This window comes from Halichoerus grypus, chromosome 5 (assembly GCF_964656455.1).
Source record: "Halichoerus grypus chromosome 5, mHalGry1.hap1.1, whole genome shotgun sequence".
Classification (NCBI taxonomy): domain Eukaryota; kingdom Metazoa; phylum Chordata; class Mammalia; order Carnivora; family Phocidae; genus Halichoerus; species Halichoerus grypus.
The window spans coordinates 9,971,478-9,985,289 of record NC_135716.1 but is presented as its reverse complement, the minus strand read 5'-3'; the positions used below and the strand labels follow the sequence as shown (position 1 = coordinate 9,985,289).

Sequence of the window (13,812 nt, the reverse complement as noted above, 5' to 3'; positions counted from 1 at the left end):
GGGCTTACCGACATACTTAACTACCCTATTATGTTGCTTCTTAAAGCTACGCATCCATTACTATTGCTTTAAACTTCAGTGTGAGGGTGAGTTTTACCATAGGTGCACGATAGCTTAGTAAACCTGTGTCAGAAACTCAGTATAAAGTATAATTAACATCATTGCAGTTTTGTTCCTGTCACTCCATGCACTTTTCATCCATGATGGAATTCTTTTTAAAGATTTTATTTATTTATTTGAGAGAGAGAATGAGATAGAGAGAGCATGAGGGGGGGAGGGTCGGAGGGAGAAGCAGGCTCTCTGTTCAGCAGGGAGCCCGATGCGGGACTTGATCCCGGGACTCCAGGATCATGACCTGAGCCGAAGGCAGTCGCTTAACCAACTGAGCCACCCAGGCGCCCCATCCATGATGGAATTCTTGAGCTGTTGTGAACAGGTGCTGTGCTTTGCTTAGGATAGCCCTGCTTTATGTAATTATTAATACTTTCACTCTCTGAAGTGTCCTAGTTTGGACAATAAGTCAAATTGCCATCCTGTTTTTAAGACCCTATTCTATTTGCATGAGGTTCACACATCAGAAGCATACAGTTTCCTGGGCAAGAAGTTCGGTTTCAAGTTTTGTGTGTGTGTCTGTCTTATCTGGAATTCCTCTGTTTTAACATTGCAGAAAGTAAAGGTGAAAATGTTTACCTTGGGTTGTTAAAAAAAGTAGATGTGTTATGACAGAAATACCAGAAATACCTGACAGTGAATTTGGTTATGTTGTTAGAGGTGGAGGGGAATTCTTTTTGCTTTTGAGCAGAGTAGCCAGTATGTGCTGGACACTGCTTTTTAATATAAGACTACCCATTCCAAAGGAGAGAAAGGTAACCAGTCTGAAAACAGAGTAGTGGGGCCTAAGGGCAAACACAGACATGGAGATTCAGGGCCGTAGCCTGTTTTGTTTGTTTTTGGATTTTTATAACCTGGTGGTAGATCACTCATGACTCCTGGGTGTAGTTATTAGTTTAAAAAACCAAAACTTTGCTACTCTGTTAAGAAAAAAAAGAAGTGAGAAAATACTCATTGTAGTTAAACATTGTCTAGCTATCCTATTTTAGATTTAGGTCCTAATATCATTCAATGTGATTGATCAGATTATTTATGATAAAATTGCCTTTGTAAATTGCAAATCTTCTGATATCTCCTTGATTTAAATTTAATCAGGTATACAGTGATAACATTTTCATTTTGAGAGTGGCTTTTGATGAGATGGGAGATTTAACTGTTTAGAATTGTTAGGTGTCCATGATGAGAAATAATATCTAGTTTGGGTAAGAGAGAAGTGCTGTAAATACCATAATCTGTTTATTTTTAAACATTTGTCCTATTATCAAATTATAAGAGTATATAAATGTTCTTTGAAATTATAGAGAAGTGTGATGAGAATAAAAACTTCTCATGAATCCTGGCCACTGTCAATATTAGGTGTATATAATTCTAGTCCTGTATATTGTTTTAAAAAAGCAGATTAAATTTAATCATAGTTTTTGCAACTTGCTTTTTTCATCCAGGGTATTATAAATATTTTCTGGTATCCCTATTCTTAAAAAGCATGGTCTTTAATGGCTACATATTGTTCTGTAACGGGAGTACCAGTCTCCTGTAGTGAGACGTTTAAGTGACACATGGTTTTCCCTTCTTAAGAATCCACCCAGTATGTACATAACTGTTCATACATCTTTGTGTACTGTTTTGCTTCTTTTAGGCTCAGTATTCTCACCATGTAATTCAGGAGATCCTAGGACACCTTGATGCTCGTAAAAAAGATTCTCCACGGGTTCGAGCTGGTATCATCCAGGTTCTGTTAGAGGCTGTTGCCATTGCTGCTAAAGGTTCCATAGGTGAGTGTCAGCAAAACAAAACAAAACAAAAAAACTTAAACAAAAAAATTAATGCATTAATCTACTCTAGAATTTTTTTCAGTATATACAGCAGTGTATGGAAAACTCTTTAAAAATACTTTAATGTTTTTAAATGTGCTACAATTTCTCTTGGAATTTCTCAGACTTCTTTAGTGTACACTTAAGCATTTTCCACTATATCAGTCTCCCCTTCCTCCTTTTTTCTAATGAAGATTTTTGGATGGAGGAGGAAGATGGCAGAGGAGAAGGGGACCCTAGTTTCATCTGGTCCCTGGAATTCAGCTAGATAGCTGTCACATCATTCTGAACACCTGCGAACTCAACTGGAGATCTAAGAAAAGAATTGCTGCAGTTCTACAAATAGAAAAGGGACCACTTTTTGCAAGAACGACAGGACGGAAGAACCCAATGCAAAAAAGAGACCACGAGGCAGTACTGACTGCCAGGGACCTAAACATTATGGATATAAGTAAGATGTTGGAACTAGAGTTCAGAATAAGGATTGTAAAGATACTATCTGACTTGAAAAAAAGCATAGAAGACACTAGAGAATCCCTTTCTGGAGACATAAAAGAACTATAATCAAGCTGAAATCAAAAAGGCTCTTAATGAGATGTAATAAAAAATGGACGCTCTAACTGCTAGGATAAATGAGGCAGAACAGAGAATTAGTGATATAGAAGACAAAATGATGGAGAATAAAGAAGCTGAGAAAAAGAGAGGTAAACAACTATTGAATCACTAGAGGAGAACTCCAGAGATAAGTGATACCATAAAGTGAAAGAATATTAGAATAAATGGGATCCCAGAAGAAGGAGGCAAAAGAGAGAGAGAAAAGGGGGGAGGGCAGAAGGTATATTAGAGCAAATTATAGCTGAGAAAATTCCCTAATCTGGAGAAGGAAACAGGCATTTAAGTCCAGGAGGCACAGAGAACCCCCCCCCCCTCAAAATCAAAAATAGGTTAGCACCTCAACATCTAATAGCAAAGCTTGCAAATTCCAGAGACAAAGAGAAAATCCTGAAAGCAGCTTAGGACAAGAGATCTTCAACCTACAAGGGTAGAAACATAAGGTTGGCAGCAAACCTATCCACAGAGACCTGACAGGCCAGAAATGTCCAACAAGATATATTCAAGGTGCTAAATGAGAAAAATTTGCAGCCAAGAATACTTTATCCCACAAGGTTGTTATTCAGAATAGAAGAGGAGATAAAGAGCTTCCAGGACAAACAGAAACTAAAAGAATTTGTGATCACTAAGCCAGCCCTGCAAGAAATATTAAAGGGGATCCTTTAAGCGAAGACAGAGCCCCAAAGCAACATAGACCAGAAAGGAACAGAGACAGTATACAGAAACAGTGATTTACAGGTAATACAATGGCACTAAATTCATATTTTTCAATAGTTACTCTGAATATAAATGGGTTAAATGCCCCAATCAAAGACACGGGGTATCAGATTGGATAAAAAAGCAAGACCCATCCATATGCTGTCTACAAGAGACTCATTTTAGAGCCAAAGACACCTCCAGACTGAAAGTGACGGGGTGGAAAACCATTTATCATGCTGATGGACATCAAAAGAAAGCTGGGGTAGCAATTCTTATATCAGACAAATTGGATTTTAAACCAAAGACTGTAATAAGAGATGAGGAAGGATACTATATCATAATTAAAGGGCCTGTCCAGCAAGAAGATCTAACAATTGTAAATATTTATGCCCCTAACGTGGGAGCAGCCAACTGTATAAACCAATTAATAACAAAATTAAAGAAACACATTGATGATAATACAGTAATAGTAGGGGACTTTACCACCCCACTCACTGCAATGGACAGATCATTAAGCAGAAGATCAACAAGGAAATAAGGGCTCTGAATGACACACTGGACCAGATGGACTTCACAGATGTATTTAGAGCATTCCATCCTAAAGCAACAGAATATTTACATTCTTCTCCAGTGTGCATAGAATATTCTCCAGAACAGATCACATACTGGGTCACAAATCAGGTCTCAACTGGTACCAAAAGATAGGGATCATTCCCTGCATATTTTCAGACCACAGTGCTTTGAAGCTTGAACTCAATCACAAGGGGAAATTTGGAAGGAACACAAATAAATGGAGGTTAAAGAGCATCTTACTAAAGAATGGATGGGTCAACCAGAAAATTAAAGAAGAATTTAAAAAATTCAAGGAAATAAATGAAAATGAAAACACAACTGTTCAAAAACTTTGGGATGTAGCAAAGGCAGTCCTAAGTGTATAGCAATACAAGTCTTTCTCAAGAAACAAGAAAGGTCTCAAATATACAGCCTAACCTTAAACCTAAAGGAGCTGGAGGAAGAACAGCAAATCAAGCCTAAACCCAGCAGGAAAAGAGAATAAAGATTAGAGCAGAAATCAATGAAATAGAAGCCAGAAGAACAGTAGAACAGATCAATGAAACTTGGAGCTGGTTCTTTGAAAGAATTAATAAGATCAGTAAAGCCCTGGCCAGACTTATCAAAAAGAAAAGAGAAAGGCCCCAAATAAATAAAATTATGAATGAAAAAGGAGAGATCACAACCAACACTGAAGAAATACAAACTTATATAAGAATATATTATGAGCCAACTTTATGCCAACAAATTAGGCAATCTGGAAGAAATGGATGCATTCCTAGAAACATATAAACTACCAAAACTGAAACAGGAAGAAATAGAAAACCTGAACAGACGCATACCGGCAAGAATAGAAGCAGTAATCACAAATCTCCCAACAAACAAGAGTCCAGGGCTGGATGGCTTCCCAGGGAATCCTGCCAACCATTTAAAGAAGAATTAATACCTGTTTTTCTGAAGTTGTTACAATAAATAGAAATGGAAGGAGAAATTCCAAACTCTTTCTGTGAGGCTAGCATTACCTTGATCCCAAAACTAGACAAAGACCCCACCAGAAAGGAGAATTACAGACTAATATCCCTGATGAACATGGATGCCAAAGTTCTCACCAAGAGACTAGCCGATAGGATCCAACAGTACACAAAAAGGATTATTCGCCATGACCAAGTGGGATTTATTCCTGGGCTGCAAGTGTGGTTCAGCATCCACAAATCAATCAATGTGATACACCACATTAATAAAAGGAAGGACAAGAACGATGTGATTCTCTCAATAGATGTAGAAAAAACATTTGACAAAGTACAGCAGCCTTTCTTGATTAAAACTCTCCACAGAGGGATGGTGGGACATACCTCAATATCATAAAAACCATATATGAAAAGCCCATGCAAATAACATTGTCGGTGGGGAAAAACAGAGCTTTTTCCCTATGATCAGGAACACAACAGGAATGTCCACTCTCAGCGGTGTTGTTTAATGCAGTACTAGAAGTCCTAGCTTCAGCAATCAGACAACAAAAAGAAATAAAATGTATCCTAATCAGCAAAGAAGTCAAACTCTCATTCTTAGATGACATGAGACTCTATATGGAAAACTGAAAAGACTCCACCCCAAAATTGCTAGAACTCATGCAGGAATGTAGCAGAGTGGTAGGATGTAACATCAATGCACAGAAATCAATTGCATTTCTATATACTAACAATTAGCCACAAGAAAGAGAAATTAAGGAATCGATCCCATTTACAATTGCACCAAAAACCATGAGATACCTAGGAATAAACCTAACCAAAGAGGCAAAGGATCTTGACTCAGAAAACTGTAGAACACTCATGAAAGAAATTGAGGAAGACACAAAGAAATGGAAAAACATTCCATGGTTTGGAAGAACAAATATTGTTAAAATGTCTATGCTTCCTAGAGGAATCTATACATTCAATGCAATCCCTATCAAAATACCATCAATTTTTTTTTTTTTTTTATAGAGCTGGAACAAATAATCCTAAAATTTGTATGGAACCAGGAAAGACTCCAAATAGCCAAAGGAATTTTGAAAAAGAAAACCAGAGCTGGTAGCATCACAATGCCAGACTTCAAGCTCTATTACAAAGGTGTAATCATCAAGACAGTATGGTACTGGCACAAAAACAGGCACATAGATCAATGGAACAGAATAGAGAGCCCAGAAATGGACCCTCAACTCTATGGTCAACTAATCTTCGACAAAGCAGGAAAGAATATCCAATGGGAAAAAGATGGTCTCTTCAACAAATGGTGTTGGGAAAATTGGACAGCCACATGCAGACGAATGAAACTGGACCATTTCCTTCCACCATACACAAGAATAGACTCAAAATGGATGAAAGACCTAAATGTGAGACAGGAATCCATCAGAATTCTACAGGAGAACACAGGCAGCACCTCTGTGACCTTAGCCGCAGCAACTTCTTGCTAGACACATCTCTAAAGGCAAGGGAAACAAAGGCAAAAATGAACTATTGCGACTTCATCAAGATAAAAAGCTTTTGCACAGCAAAGGAAACAGTCAACAAAACCTAAAGACAACCTACAGAATGGGAAAAGATATTTGCAAATGACACATCAGATAAAGGGCTAGTATCCAAAATCTATAAAGAACTTATCACACTCAACACACAAAGAACAAATAATCCAATCAAGAAATGGGCAGAAGACAAGAACAGCCATTTCTCCAAAGAAGACATACATATAAATGGCCAATAGACACATGAAATAATGTTCAACATCACTGGGCATCAGGGAAATTAAAATCAAAACCACAGTGAGCTACCACTTCATACCAGTCAGAATCGCTAAAATTAACAACTCAGGAAACAACGAAGATGTTGGTGAGAATGCACCCTGAAAGGGAGCCATCTTAAACTGCTAGTGGGAATGCAAGCTGGTACAGGTATTCTGGAAAGCAGTATGGAGGTTCCTCAAAAAGTTAAAAATAGAGCTACCCCATGACCCAGTAATTGTACTACTAAGTATTTACCCCAAAGATACAAATGTAGTAATCTGAAGGGGCACCTGCACCCCGATGTTTATAGCAGCAATGTCCACAGTAGCCAAACTATGGAAAAAGCCCAGATGTCCATCGACAGATGAATGGCTATAGAAGAGGTGGTATATGTATATATACATACACACACACACGCGCACACACACACACACGCACACTCACACAGGAATATTACTCAGCCGTCAAAAAAACAAAATCTTGCCATTTGTTAGGACATGGATGGAACTAGAGAGTATTTCTCAATCAGAGAAAGACAATTATGATTTCACTTGTGGAATTTAAGAAACAAAACAGCATAGGGGAAGGGAGGGACAATAAAACAAGATGAAATCAGAGATGGAGACAAACCATAAGAGACTCTCAATCATAGGAAACAAACTGAGGGGAGAGGGGAGGCGGGTGGGAGGATAGGGTAATTAGGTGATGGGCATGAAGGAGGCACATGGCATAATGAACACTGAGTATTATATACAACTGATGAATCACTAAAACTAATAATACACTATATGTTAATTAATTGATTTAAATTTAAAAAATAATATGAAAAAGAATTTTGAATACCAATTATGTGCTAGACATTTGGGAGGATATAGATAGAAGAAACGTACGGTTTACTTGAAGTTAGACAACTTTACCTAATGCTGTAATTCAAGGCAGGTTTGTTCACATTTCTTCAGAAAACCAGGGATGGAAAATGGTTTGGTAAGAGCAAAATATTAAGTAGCCCATTTGGCTAGAATGTGTAGTAGTGTGGAGGAAGTCCGAGAAATTGCTTTAAAGTTAAAGTTGCAGCCAAATCATGGATGTAATTCTACAGTTGATTGATACTCTTCAGAGGTTTAATGTAATCTTTATCAAAGATGTGCTGTAGGATAAGTAATTCATCTGGCTTTAAAACGTAGGACACTTCAGAAATAACAGGTGGTTGCCAGCATTGTAGGCACAAGGGAAAGAATTTGACCTTGGATGGCAGCACAGGAATGGGAAGTAAACAGGGTTAGATCACTGACTGACTCTGCGGCTAACAAAGAGAAGGGACAGATCAGAGGTCAGTTTTTCACCTGCATGTCATTAGAAGAATGGAAGGGGCCATGATAGAATTACTAAATTTAGGAGAAAAATCTGGTTATGGTTTCTTTGCTTCAAAATCAAAATGGAAATACATTAGTTACTGAAATACTCTGTTGCTCATTCAGTGTCAAATAGGAGTGGGCATTTTGGATATGGACTTTTTATTACTGATAATTTATCTCAAAGAGATGGAAGCATTTGTTTAACTGAAAAGTTACTTAATTTTTTTTTAAGGTTTCATTTTATTTGACAGATAGTGAGGGAGGGAACACAAGCAGGGGGAGTGGGAGAGGGAGAAGCAGGCTTCTCGTTGAGCAGGGTGCCTGATGCGGGGCTCGATCCCAGGACCCCGGGATCATGACTGAGCCACCCAGTTGCCCCTGAAAAGTTACTTAATTTGAAATATTAAACAAAACAGATACTATGTTGAATTAACCCACTTAGTCTGTTATGTATGAAGTACTATGTACTAAGCTCTGTACATTCGAAGAAGTATTTGACCATGGCTGCCTGTCCTGAAGAAGATTGCAACTAAGAGTTGGAGGCAGAAATAAAAAACACTGATTAAACTACAGTGTGATAGATGCAGTGACAAACATGTGCACAGTATTTATAGAACTAAAAGCAGAAAGCAAATCTCATTTATCTGAATCTGATAAATCGGCTAGTTTCTCATAACAGGCAAATTATCCCTTTCTTCATCTTCAAAAGATGCAAAAAAAAAAAAAAAAAAAAAAAAAAGATGCAAAATAAATTTTCGACACTACAGTGAGCTATGGTATCCTAATTCTGTGGGTTCTGACCCAACAATCAAGTTAAATATTGTCCTAATACATGTTATTTTGAGTAGACAAGATTATATAGATGGAAAGTTCTTTATATGCATATACACATTTTGTGTGGTTTGTACCGGAGGTTCAAACAGTCAGTTGCTCAGAGATGCCCAGTAAATGCTGGAGTAACTAGGAGACTTTATTTAGGTATTTCTCATTTACTTTTTTACTATTTTGGAAATATCCAAAAATCTCTGAGAAATGTGAGAATTGTTTTTGAGTATATAATATTGGAAAAACTCACATTAGTGTTTGTTTACAGGACCCACAGTGCTGGAAGTCTTTAATACTCTCCTAAAGCATCTGCGTCTCAGTGTTGAATTTGAAGCAAATGACTTAGAGGGGGGATCTGTAGGCAGTGCTAACTTAAACTCAAGTTCCAAAGACAATGATGAGAAGATTGTGCAGAATGCTATCATCCAAACAATAGGTGAGTACATTTCACTTTTCCAAACTATTATGTAAAACAGTGATTAAAAAAGCTCTTGCTGAAAGTTACTTGTCTCGTATAGTACATTAGTCAAAGGTGAATGATAGCTTAGACTTTTAAAAAACTTGATATTCTGCAGTCAAATGCTCTACCACTGAGCTATACCCCCAAAAAACTTGATATTCTGAAACACACATAAGAATAGGACAAAGAACACTGTATACCCTTCACCCAGATTCATCTATTAATATTTTATGCCATTTATTTTATCATTTATGTTGTCTCCTCTTCTCCCTCCCTCTCTCCATTTCTCTGTATGTACATGTATGTATGTGTGTGTGTACATATATGTGCATATATAAGTATATACATGTATCCTCGTTTTTTCCCTAAACCACTAGAGATTAAGTGCATATGCATCATGGTCCTTTACCACAGAGACTTTTTCCAAAGAATAAGATTCTTATATAACCAGAATACAGTTATCAACATCAGTGAATTTAACATTGGCATATACGTTAATCAGACTTCCATATTTCAGTTTTGTCATTTGACCTAATCATGTCCTTTATTTTCTTTTTAAGATTTTATTTATTATTTATTTGACAGAGAGCGAGAGCAGGAACGCAAGCAAGGGGAGTGGGAGAGGGAGAAGTGGGCTTCCCGCTGAGCAGGGAGCCCGATGTGGGGCTCGATCCCAGGACCCTGGGATCATGACCTGAGCTGAAGGCAGACACTTAACGACTGAGCCACCCAGGCACCCCTAATCATGTCCTTTAGAGCATGTTTTTCCTTACATCCAGGATTCAGTCTAGGATCATAAATTGCATTTAGTTGTAATATTTCTTGAGTTCCTTTAGTCTGGAACATTTCAGTTCTGATATGGGAGTTTTTAAGAGCATACCACCCCCTTCTAAAAAATTTTCTCCTTTGGGTTTGTCTGGTTGCTCATTCCTGGCTGGATACTACATAAGTGATAAAGTTCTTCTCAGAGTATTGCATACCGAGAGGTACACAGTGTACTTTTGCTTCTCATTGGTGATGTGAGTTTTGCTCAAAGTGTTCTGTTTCTCTGTTGTACGGTTTCAGTTTTTATCCTTGCAAACAGTAAACAGTCTCTGAGGATATGCTTTTAGACCATGCGGATGTTCTGCTCTTCACCCAAACCTCCCCCTGAATTTAGTAACCATTCATAATTCTCACCTGAACCTGTCTTTACCATAATGTTGCAAATGGATGGTTTTCGAACTCGGCACTCCCTCCGCAGCTGTCAGGTGGCACTCTGTGTTCTGTGGTGAGCAGGAGTCCCTTTTTCTTCCCTGTGTATGTATGTAGGAATGCAGGTATTTATATCTTTATTATTGGTATGAGCTTATGGATTTATATTTTCATGCTTCATCATTCATTCTGTATTTATTATTATATTTTGGTGCTGAAATTGTCCCAGATTTGGCCAGTGGGAACTCCCATCCTCTATGTCTTTGTAACATCCTCCTATTTCTTTTGAGTGCAGCCTTACTGGTTTAAGTTGTTTCAGGCTCATTTTGTATTTCCTGTCCCAGCCATGGAATCTGTCATTTCTCAAAGTGCTGTGGTTTCTTTTACTGGGGAATGGCATTAGAAACCAAGTTGTGGGGACCGCTACCTTGGGCTTTAATTTCATATGTTTTTTTCTTAAAAACATGGTTAAAGTACAGTAAAAGGGTAAAGAACTTCCTTTAAAAAAAAAAGCCATGAGAATTTTGGGGGGGTTGGAAATAAAGTGTGATCTGACTGTATTAAAGTAAAATACAAATTAAATACAAATTAAAGTAAGCAAACTCCTATTCTACTTTAACCTTCCCCTCCTGATATCTTTAGAATATCCCAAATCATGTTTTAATGGAACTACATGATTGCTACTATATTTCAAAATAGAGCTGTAACCCTGGGGCTTAGTACCTAATTTCTAATGGTTGCTAATAGTTTCTGCTAAAAATAGAGTCATACGTAAATTTATTTTGAAACCCAATATATGTCTTTTATCTGGGTAATTTTCCTGTGTGTAGGCTACTTATTTATAATAGTCCTCTGGAATATGTAATACCAAGTTTCTCTTTTTTATTTTCTTTCTGAAGTTCCATGGATAGACATATATGCATGACGCTTCAGCATTCAGCACTTACGTATGTGCTGAATGCTATATGCACAGCAGGCCCCGTACTAGGATTTTGTGATGCATGTGGCTCTCCCCTTGTGGACGCATGTGGTTGACCTGCTTGGTGCCCAGTAAAAAGACAAAACATAATGGAAGTCCACTATTACCATGGAATCTCAGTATAGCAGAGACATTTTAGATATTCCTTAAAACAATTAGATCTGTGTATGGTAAACCTAACTTTTGGTGACTCTTAAATTTATTTGGATAATTTATGGATTTTTGTGATATTTTAAGATAAATCAGCTATTCTTGTTTTCACAGAATTAATTTAAATTGCTTTCATGATTTCTAATTAATTCATTGTTACTCTCTCACTCTAGAATATTTATTTTTTTAAGTATTTTATTATAAAATATAGATATAATAGGCTCAAGCAATAGTTCTGTGACATAACACTTTCAAAATAACATGTGAAGATGAAAACATGAGAGAAAAGAAATGCAGTGTGGCACAGTAAGATTTTTATTTAATCACACTTCTGATTTCCTCAGTATTTTCTTTTAGAAATTCTCAGTACTCTGGTAGTTACCAGCTCGTGTGGATATTGCTGTTGGACTAGGGAGCAGGGCTGCGTGCCTTTGGCACTTGACAATACAAGGCTATTGTACAAATTCCTTTTTAACAGTAATCAAGAACATAGCTCCCTGCAATGTTCTTTCCTTCTTTCCAGTCAGGGGTCGGGGGGGCTCCTCAGCACTTCCACTCAGTGGTTCAAGTACAAACAGTGGGTGTAGAAAACTAATTCCTTTCAGGACTCTCCTCACAGTTGATTATGTTGGAAACTTATGCCCTTGTGGCAATGACTGGCTTGCTTGGAACAGAAAATCAGTGTCAAGTTGTGCATGGTGATTAGCAACATACCTAATTGGGTTCTTGCAAAGTTGAAAGTACCTTACAAGGAGGAAGGAGAGGGTAATAATAACGTAGGCTTTGGAAATGAATAGCCTTCACCTCAGGCCTAACTGTTAGCTGTGTAGTCTTTTGGTTTGAACTATTAACCTCTCTAATCCACATTTCCACAAGAAGCAACTGAGGTTAATAAGAAATAGTATCTAGACTCATACGGTTATTTTGAGGATCCAAATACAAAGTAGTTTCTTAACCCCATAGATAGTGCTTCTGAAGTGTTAGAATCGTATGCTTTACTTGGATTGTGTAATGTTAAGATCATGAGATTTTTGATTGCTGAAGTGTGTGATAATGGGAAATGACTTTCATCCCCAAATCCAATCAGATGATAAGTAGAACAATTTGAGTTTGCATAGATTATTAATTCCAATCATAGAAGCTTAAGAGTTAAATTGAAAAACTAATTTATTCTTAAAGAAATACTAAAAATGAGAAGGTTTTCGTAATGATTATATTGCATTTTGAGAAATGAACAAAACCAGCATGATTCAATACCTGTTCTGATTTTTCAAAGAAACAATAAAGTTTGAATAAGTGATAATTAAATGTTTTAAGTCTTCTAGACTAGAAAGTAAACCATCAAAGGCTACAGCAGTTAAATTTAAAATATCCACAAGACCTAACAGTATATGAGAAAAATGACAAGTAAATAAGGTTTTGTGGGGTTTTTTTGCATTAGTTGAATAATATATATTTAATTAACCCACTGGCTTAGACTGTAAACCTGGCTCATTGTAATGACATTCTACAGTATTTCAGCAATTGAAGCCAAAGTAGTGACATAATTATTGACCTCTTTACCAAAATATGGCCTAATTACTGACTTCCTTACCAGAACAAGAATTTAGGCTCACAATATGTGAACAGAGTTTCATCAAAAATACTTCCAGAGGTGTTTTTTTTTTTTTCTCATTTTTCTAAAAGTCCAGCTCAAATTGATGGTTTGCCACTATAAACCATATACAAAAGATTTTTAGACATTTACCGTTTTATCTAAGTATTAGTCTATTATGTACGTCTTCTACTATACATGAGTAAATGACTTTGAATAGAAGAAATTAGAATATCTTTGGAGTTTTGTTTTTTGAATTTTTTAAATTATAATACAGTTCAAATCAGTGTGCCAGGTTCATTTCAGCTCCTTCACTGCCAAACCTGGGGGCAGGCACTGCTTTAGTTTCTCTGTCTGTGATGACTGAGGTATAAAGGTATCTGCTGCATTGAACTTTAAACTTCACGTTATCCTACTTTTCTGGATCTTGCCGGGTATGGCATCCTTTCACCTGGCCGTGAGCAGAAAGTCCTTGATTTCTTCAGTTCCGCCAGGCGTGGCTATGAGGGGCACAGGGGAACACATGGCCAGCACAGTAAGCAGCAAGAAGGGAGGACCGAAAAGGACTTTAGAGTTACATATATAACTTAAAGACATCATTTTACCACATATTGAAAGCTTTGGTTAAAAATATATTATGATTGAGTATTATGGAAAAATAACCTTTCCAATTTGTAAAATTTATCTTAACTTTATCTTAATATTTTCATAG

General features: G+C 37.0%; 1 protein-coding gene and 1 pseudogene across 2 annotated transcripts in view; one reads left to right on the top strand and one right to left on the bottom strand.

Annotated features, from left to right (window-relative positions):
* Positions 1-13,812, top strand: part of EFR3A (EFR3 homolog A) — a 106,315-nt gene that overhangs the window by 57,719 nt on the left and 34,784 nt on the right. For both annotated transcript variants that reach the window (XM_036066388.2, XM_078071998.1), the window contains exons 9-10: positions 1,748-1,883; positions 8,992-9,159. In XM_036066388.2, the coding sequence (XP_035922281.1) occupies positions 1,748-1,883; positions 8,992-9,159 (304 nt within the window). The remainder of the gene's footprint in view (positions 1-1,747; positions 1,884-8,991; positions 9,160-13,812) is intronic.
* Positions 13,398-13,801, bottom strand: LOC118519135 (large ribosomal subunit protein eL38 pseudogene; annotated as a pseudogene).